Source organism: Fulmarus glacialis, unplaced genomic scaffold (assembly GCF_000690835.1).
Source record: "Fulmarus glacialis isolate BGI_N327 unplaced genomic scaffold, ASM69083v1 scaffold1450, whole genome shotgun sequence".
NCBI classification, from domain to species: domain Eukaryota; kingdom Metazoa; phylum Chordata; class Aves; order Procellariiformes; family Procellariidae; genus Fulmarus; species Fulmarus glacialis.
The window spans coordinates 50,204-58,077 of NW_009186855.1; the positions used below are offsets into that span (position 1 = coordinate 50,204).

Genomic DNA, 7,874 nt, shown 5'->3' on the forward strand with positions numbered 1-7,874 from the left:
CCAACCCCGAAGAGAGCCGCCTCCTCTCATCACCAACCCCACGGAGGGCTTGCCTTCCCCACCCCGTGTGCAAACACCCAGCAAGCCCCCGGCATAAAGGATCCCGGGGCTGGCAGAGGGTAGCAATGCCCCTTTCCTTTGTTCGGGCAAGAACAATGGCTCCAGATAAGCTGTCGCTTCTCAGCAAACATTCGAGGGCCACCAGCAGGCACTGCTGCTATGCCGAGACCCGGAGACCAGCCTCCCGCACGGCGCAGCAGTCCAGCGGGGCCGGCAAGGTGGGGGCTCCCACGGGACGGCCGAGCACAAGCAGCCAGGCAGAGGTGGGGTGGGAGAAGGGGTGAGCAGACCCCGGCAGCCTCTGCGGCACAGCTCAAGTCAGGAAAGGCAGAAGGAGAAGCCTCTGCTGCTGTTTTGCCTCTGCTGTACATGACCAGTAAGACAGACGATGAGCTAATCAACCTTTTCCCTCTGATATTGTTCTAACGTTTATGTCCACAACGGCCCTTTCGGTTGCCACATGGCTGGCTATGGCAGGGAACACTGCTCTCCAACAAGGGACACTGCACTTAGCCTGGGGGAAGCTGGCAGAGCCTCAACCAGGAAAATGATTTTTTTTTAAAAAAAAAAAAAAAAAAAAAACACAGAACTGATCTGGTCCTGCCCATTACTAATAAAGAATTCAAATTCATAGCAGGAGATCCACTCCTGGACTGGACGCTTGGACAGAAGCGAGATCCACCTCACCTGCCACTGAACCTTTCCACGTACATGAGCTGGACCTGACCTCCGCAGACACAGGCCACAGGGTCAGGGACACGATTTAAGCCCTGTCAAGGGCAGCATGCAAGTCTCGGCCTTGCCAGAGGAACCCCCCTTCTACTCGCAGGCAGCATCATTCACGGTGACAGACTCCAGCTGGTACAGCTCTCCCAGGGATATCCTGACTCACAACAAAATCTCAGTGGTGAAATGTATCAAGGGAGAAGAAAACACTTCTGAATAAAAAAAAAAAAAAACGAAGCTTTGAAGGGAATGTTAAATGGCTGGGAAGTCCCCAACCGGGGAAGGCTGCACAGCTGAAGAGAGCACCGTCCATCCACGGGGGAGGCTCTGGGCAGTGGCACAGGAGCCTTAAAACAGGGGCAGGAGGAGGCAGGTGGGTTGGGTGAATGAAAGAAGGGAGTCTTCTGGCTCTGACAAGGCGCTGGCACCTTGGGAAGACAAAAGGCAGAGCAGATAACACCCCATGTAGAAATGTCAAAGGCAACTTACGTTCCTATAAACAACTAAAGAAAACCTTTGCGTAAGCAGACTGGATTTGCTAAAATGCATGGAGGATTTGGCAGAAGGAGCCCACTTCCCTTCACTCATCCAAACTTCAGGAAGAAAAAGAAGTCCTGGCCACAAGAGTTAGTGCCGCTCTGCCTGCTTCCGCTGCCAGCGGTTCTAGAGCAGTCTCCCTGGACCTCACTGCTGGCTCATCCCCCTGCCCAAAAAAGGCCAGATCCACACAGAACTGCAAGCCAACCCCTCTCCAGCGACACGCTCTCTGAGGCAAACTGCCCAAAAGAAACACCCGCACAGGAGGGAAGAAGCAGCCCTAAAAATTAATCTTCAGTGCACACGGGACACCAGAGACATGTCCCCATCCACTCCTGTTAGGTTAGAAATCCTCCTGCTGCTGCTGCTATCCTATTGCAGGGGAAACATGACACAGAGCAAAGTCGGCGAGTTGCACGTAATAGGAACAGCTCATCAGAGAGCTGCCTGCGGTTTCAGCTTGGAGCAAGGGTGGCTGCTGTAGTGCATGGGTATTACTGCGACTGCAGGCATCCCTGGCCTGACATGCTCAGAGCGTGCTTTATCACGCTCTCTGCCAGCATCTTCCCTCCTACCGCAGCCCGAGTGCCCAGTCACCTGCATTCTCCAGCTGTCTTCACCGCCCAAAGAGCACTTCAGCACAGTGTGCCAAGCCCCAAAGCAGTCAGGGAGGTGGTGGCTCAGAGATAAGGGGGCTCTTGATCCCCTCTCTGAAACAGGCACACACGTACATACTTTAAGAGTGCAATTCCAAAGGGAACGCAAGGGGCAGAAAAAGGATGCTCACATGCATGTGGGCAGACAGGTCTCGCCTGACCTTGGGGGACACCGGGGGTGGCAGGGAAGCAGACAGTTGTTCGCACTACAGCTTCTATGCTTGACATAGGAGTTGCGGTGGGGGGACTTTAGTTAGAGTTGAGGAGGAAAGCACAGAGCAGACATTATCCCACTCTAGAATGAACCATTTTTACAGTTATCTGCAACTGCAGCTCACTGGCCTCCACCCTGCATGGCCCCTCAAGTGCATTGTGTTCCCCTACGGGCTTCTTTGAGACCATCCAGACAGAGAGACTCTTACTCTTTGCCAAATACCTCCACCCCATTACTCAGTGACTACAGAAAACCCACACAAAGATCTGACACTGCAAAGTTCAAATAAGAGGGTAAAAACATGTTGGGGGCTAGGGGGAATGCAAGTCTCATGACCTTTAATCAATCTTGTAATTTTTTGAAGCCCTAACTCCAGAATTTCAGGGGTGTGAGCTCAGCACTCAGTCCTGATCAAGAGGCTTCAAGGTCCACAATGATCCTGAGCTGAACTCCCACACACTGTCCCTGCCACGACTAGGAGTAGGCAGCTACAGGTGCTGGGGCGAGGGAACAGGACCATTCCCACTACCACAGAAGCAAGCAGGCTGGGGTGAGACCCTCCTGCTCAGCACAAAAATTCACCTTTCAGGTAGAAAAAGGGAATGAATTTAGTCTTGCTATACTCTATAGGTGCAACTGAAGGTTAAGGACAAAGTTTAGGAGTGTATTTTATTCTCAGATCCTCCTACTTCTCACACCTTCTCCTGAAGGTGTAATATTTGCCTGCCTTGGAGAAGGACTCAGGACTTGATGGGTCTCAGCTCCCACCCAGCCCAGCAGGTCCTGTGATCCAAAGAGCAGCCACTGTATATTACCGAGATGAGCCCTGTTCTCCCGCATACCTGAGATCAAAAACCATTCCGGGTATAAACACCACTGTGACAGCTCCTCTTCGGAAGCTGCACATGCCTTAGCTGCCCCCAGACGTGGAGAGGTTAGCTAGAGACGTTGTACCCACATGCTCTCACACTCATTTGTCTTCCAGCATGAAGAGGGAGTCAGCTCCCCTTGGGCCAGCGCTAAGCAATGCCACAGCAACCAAAGGACAAGCAATAACTTATATGCAGGCTACCATCCCTCCCCACACAGTTCAAGTCCAAGCTGCTGGGCAGAGGTAAGAAGAGGGACTGCGAAAGCAATGCCTTCAAAGCCATTTGTGCAGCCTGTTTCAACCCGAGAAGAAGCCTGCTTGAAAAGCTGACTGCTCCATTGTGCACAGCCCTGTCAGCATGAGCTCTTTTCTTGATGGCAGTCAACCAGCAAACAGAGGGAGCTTCAGATGGCAAGGCAGGGTAGCTGCGACAGGCAGCTTTCCTCCCCTCTGATCTTGCAGGAATCCCGGTATTGACACAGCGACATCTGCTCCACCACACGCAGGTGGTGCCACACGAGGCAGCCCCCTTCAGAGAGCCAGTCTGGGGCCACCTTGCGAGCATGGCACCTCAGGTGAGCCGAGGAGGCAGGGTGCCAAGGAGCACAGCTTGCACAGCTTTAGTGCAAGCCTGCACTAACACAAGCCTCTTGCTTCCTCACCCGGGACCAGCTGTTTCTCCAGCATTTCACAGCAGCACAACTCCCTGTGGTTGTGCTTCTCCCCACAGTCAAGTTAAGACACCTTCCTGCAGCCCCACCAGCCCCACCTCCTCTTCCTTCGGCAGCAGCCTGCAGCCCGCAGGGCAGGCGCTCACTGCAAGGAGGTGAGGTGCACAAGCAACCAGGGCAAAAACCCAAGAACACAAAGGAGACAAAAGGAAAAAAAAAATACACAAGGCAGGCAGAGAGCACAGCCTGAGGCTTGTGCTGAAAGGTAGCAGTCGGGCGTTTTCACGGCTAGGTCTAAGGGGGAAGAAAGGCTGAAGCCTACCCCCCCTTCTGAAGCAGATGTTAATTTGAGTTAATTAGCATGGCTGTTCTAGTCATACACCTCAGAGTCAGGCCACAGCATTCACAAGCAACATCAGAGTCCACCAGCTTTCTCCCCACCCTTACCCTCGATAATGAATGGATGTGAAGGCACCAAAGACCAAGCAATTACCTGTAGGGCATCCCATTCATCACCACACACAATTAAGACTTTGTCACTGGTGACTCACCGGCTACATGAAGGATTGGGGAAGAAAGGAAGAGAGAAAAAATTAGGCTGGAACCTAGTTCCAAGAGGTCCCTTCCCTATAGCAGACTCACTCACTCTTTTGCCAGCAAGCACATAAAACACTGGATTAAGACTGTTTTACAAGACTCCTGGCAGCTACAGGGAGGCAGAGTAAGAACAGCGAAGACTTTATTTAAGCATATCCTTGCAGGGGTATATTTTAAGTGCAGTACAAAACCAGAAAGTAAAAGGACTTTCCAATGTGTGATGGGGGTCCATCCCATAGTGGGGAATGGGACCACCTGTACAGGCACATGTAGCGCTCACAAATTCCTGCCAGGGAAGATGCTTTGAGAAATGCCAGCCTTGGTCTTCTAAAGCAAGAAGAGAAGTTAGAGCACAGTCTCCTCAGGAAGAACGCTGTCACTCTGGACAGGAGTAAAAAGGGTCACCACTAGATTTCGACAGTTCTTAAAGATGAAGGGTACTGGCTAGCATCAGCTCTGCTTGCAGCTTCACACGCAGCTCCGCCAAATCCTTCCCTCCTGACCGCACGTCGTCCCCCTCCCCTTGCTTGTCACTCTCTGTGCCTTTCCCTAGGAGCTAGCAGAGCACCAAACCCACCTCCCCCAGCAACTTCCACATCCAACCCTGGCTGGAGAACAGCCGCCCTTACCCCCCAAAATATGGGCTCTATTGTTTGGAACAGGATCCACATCCTTTTCAACACTTCCTATAGCACATATAGAACCTGTATTTGTCCTATAAATAGGAGCTCTCTTCATAAATACGAGGTCAGGCCAGAATAAGGCACACCAGAGGACTCAAAAGCAGGAAGGGACAATGCCAACACACAGGCTGTAAATAGGATGAACAGCAGCACCGCAAGCTTGGGAAGAAGAGCAAGCCCAGGGCTGCAGTCAGGAGCAAGCCCAACACCCCAGTTCCCATGTCAAATCCCTCGGTAAAGCGGCACATCGGCCAGGTTCAGAGTCAATTTTGGGAGTTCTGTCAGCCTGCTCTTCCTTATTATTCATCTCCTCTAGTAGCAAATGAATGGCTGGTAGCTATTTAAGGGTGTTTATCTAACATTAACTTCACATTTCTTCTGAGTTGTAATGTGCTTATCTTCATCTATCAAAGGCTTCAGCTGGGAGGCTTTAGAGTTTAACTAGGAAGAACAATACACTAATGCAGCACTCGCAGATACTCACATGCCTGCTCCCTCGCAGACCACCCAGCACCAATAACACTCGCTATTTTGCGTGTGGGCTCGAGGGAACTCCTACCGCACACTTGGCCCTTGCCTTTCCTCTTCAGATAAAGAAGAGCCCGACAAGAGATAACTGTGGTATTTGGAGGTAACCCCAGGGCCTAAGGAACGGTTACTGGAGTATGACAGTGAGGAAGTGGACACGTGTTTTCTCACCAGCAAGATCCCTTCTGCACCTTGGCTCGCTCCGGCTCCACAGGGCACCAGGGTCAGTCAGTGTGAGGGCAGCAGGAGCCAGCGGTCAGGTTTAATGCCCAAACTGCCCTTTTGGAATCTAGGTGCTTGGTAAAAAACAAACCAAACCAAAATGCAAGTATGTCTAACCCCGCAACCCAGCATCAGCAGAATCCACAGCAATTTCAATACTTTGAGAGATCTTAAAGTAGAACAGGCCAACGGCTGTCGCAAAGCTACGCATTCACCGGTTATGAGCATTACACCCTGCTAAGTCACAGTTAGAAGAGATTTATCTGCTTTCAGGTCCTTAAGACACCTCAAGTCCCATTTCAAAGCTTTTTTTCCCTGCAAACACACTATGAACATACCATTAAAAATTACATAGAGAAGACTGATGTGTAGGTAAAGGGATTGAAGAACCACTGTTCCAAGAAAATTACTAAATGTCACAGCATAACCGGGAGAGCCAGCAGCACTGCCACAATGAGATGGGATGGGACAGGCGCTTCCATCCAGGGTAGGAGAGAAGGTTTTTCTCCTTTCACTTTCTTTTACCTTTCCAGTCCTAGAGTCCTGTATCTTGAGGGCAGGTTCTGGCCTTCAGATGCTGTTATGACACTAATAATCAGCAGAAGTAAAATTCTGCAGTCAACTCCAGAGTAAGTAGCACAAGCCTTCTGCACAGCATTGCCTGGGACGGCTCAGGGAAAGGCAGGCGAGAGACTCTCTTCCCAAGCGGAGCAATGCAAACTGTGTTTCAAATAAAGCCACCACCTGCAGACCAGGTTCCTCCCCGCACGTTGCTCCCTAGCTGCTTTTACTTGGACTTGATTGCACCCTGTCAAAGGCAGAGCTGCTGAGCAAGCAGGTTTTCCATCACAGGAGCACAGGCAAAACGGTTTTGCTGGCCCAGAGACTTGCTCTGATGCTGCAAGATGAAGCCTGGATTTTACGCTAGCCAGACACCTTGCTGCGTGTCCACAGTGGGAGAAAGAGACCCATTTTCTCAGAAGAGCATTTCTGCCTCGCCACTAGCCTCCTGGACCACCTCCTGCCTACTTGCACGGCAACCCTTGCCCCAGCGTCAGGTGGCCCACATCCATTCAGCCATATGTGCCCCAAGCTGCCGCAGGACGCCGGCTGCTCGCAGCAGCTTATTAGTTTTCTGCATCGCACCCAGGATGTGCCAGACACTTTGCAAACATACGGTCTCTGCACTAGCCTGGAGGGTCCGTGATCTAATTTACAAGAGCAGGGTACAGATTGTACCATGCAGCATCGCAAGGGGCAGAGCAGTGGGAGCAAGCATGAAGCAGCGGGCACCAGCTGGACAGACAGAAGCTGTTCAACTAGTTTACTGGGCTGAGAGATGCTCCAGAACAGAGGACAACGCCATGGTATAAAGTTAACCTTCCTCTGCACCGGCAGCCCTCTCTCACCAACGCATTGCTGCACATCACCCCAGGCCCTGCTTAGCACTAACCGCAGCCTGGAACCGCAGCACTTTTTAAGGATGGGCAGAATTGGGGACGGGGAGAAGAGGAAAAGGCAAGGTAGCAGCATGTCCTCGCAAGCAAGATTCCTGCCCCGGGAAGGGTTAAGCCATACAGCACGTTTTCTGACAACCAGGCGGATGGTATTTCAGGTTGCTAAGTACTTTACAGTCTCTCAGCTTAGGGGGGAGGAAAAAAAAAAATCATAGCCAGAGGCCAGATTCGTAGTTAAACAATAGCTTGAGCTAGAGGAACTCAAGATGCTGCTAAAGTCAAGGGGGAGCTACGCGTAGAGCCAGCAAGCGGCTCCGAACACCTTCCCCGGCAGCCCAAACCCTGCCAGAGCAGAAAGTTGGGAGTCAGCTCCTCATCAAGAAAAGCAGGGAAATGCCCATAAAAAGCAACCTTGAGAGATTCCCCTCGACACAGCTGTGGCAGCTCTAGCGGGGAGAGACTCCGCAGTCTAAAAATACATAATTACACACCAAAGCTCCAGCGCATACAATAAAAACCACATGCGCTCGCCTGAGAAGGCGCCTGGTCGGGGCCGAAAGTTTCCCCGCAGCCGTCCCCCGTCCCCCCCCCATTACCTTGCAGGAGTAGGTGTGGTGCACGGGGTCCACGTTCATGATCTCCTCCACCGTGC

At 51.8% G+C, this 7,874-nt stretch overlaps 1 protein-coding gene across 1 annotated transcript in view; it reads right to left on the reverse strand.

Moving 5' to 3' along the window:
- LOC104073054 (agrin-like) overlaps window positions 1–7,866 on the reverse strand; it is a gene marked incomplete at its 3' end in the record, with an annotated part of 8,800 nt that extends 934 nt beyond the window's left edge. Inside the window, exon 1 of the mRNA XM_009572712.1 lies at window positions 7,819–7,866. Coding sequence (XP_009571007.1) covers window positions 7,819–7,857 — 39 coding nt within the window. The remainder of the gene's footprint in view (window positions 1–7,818) is intronic.
- Between the last annotated feature and the right edge of the window lie 8 nt (window positions 7,867–7,874).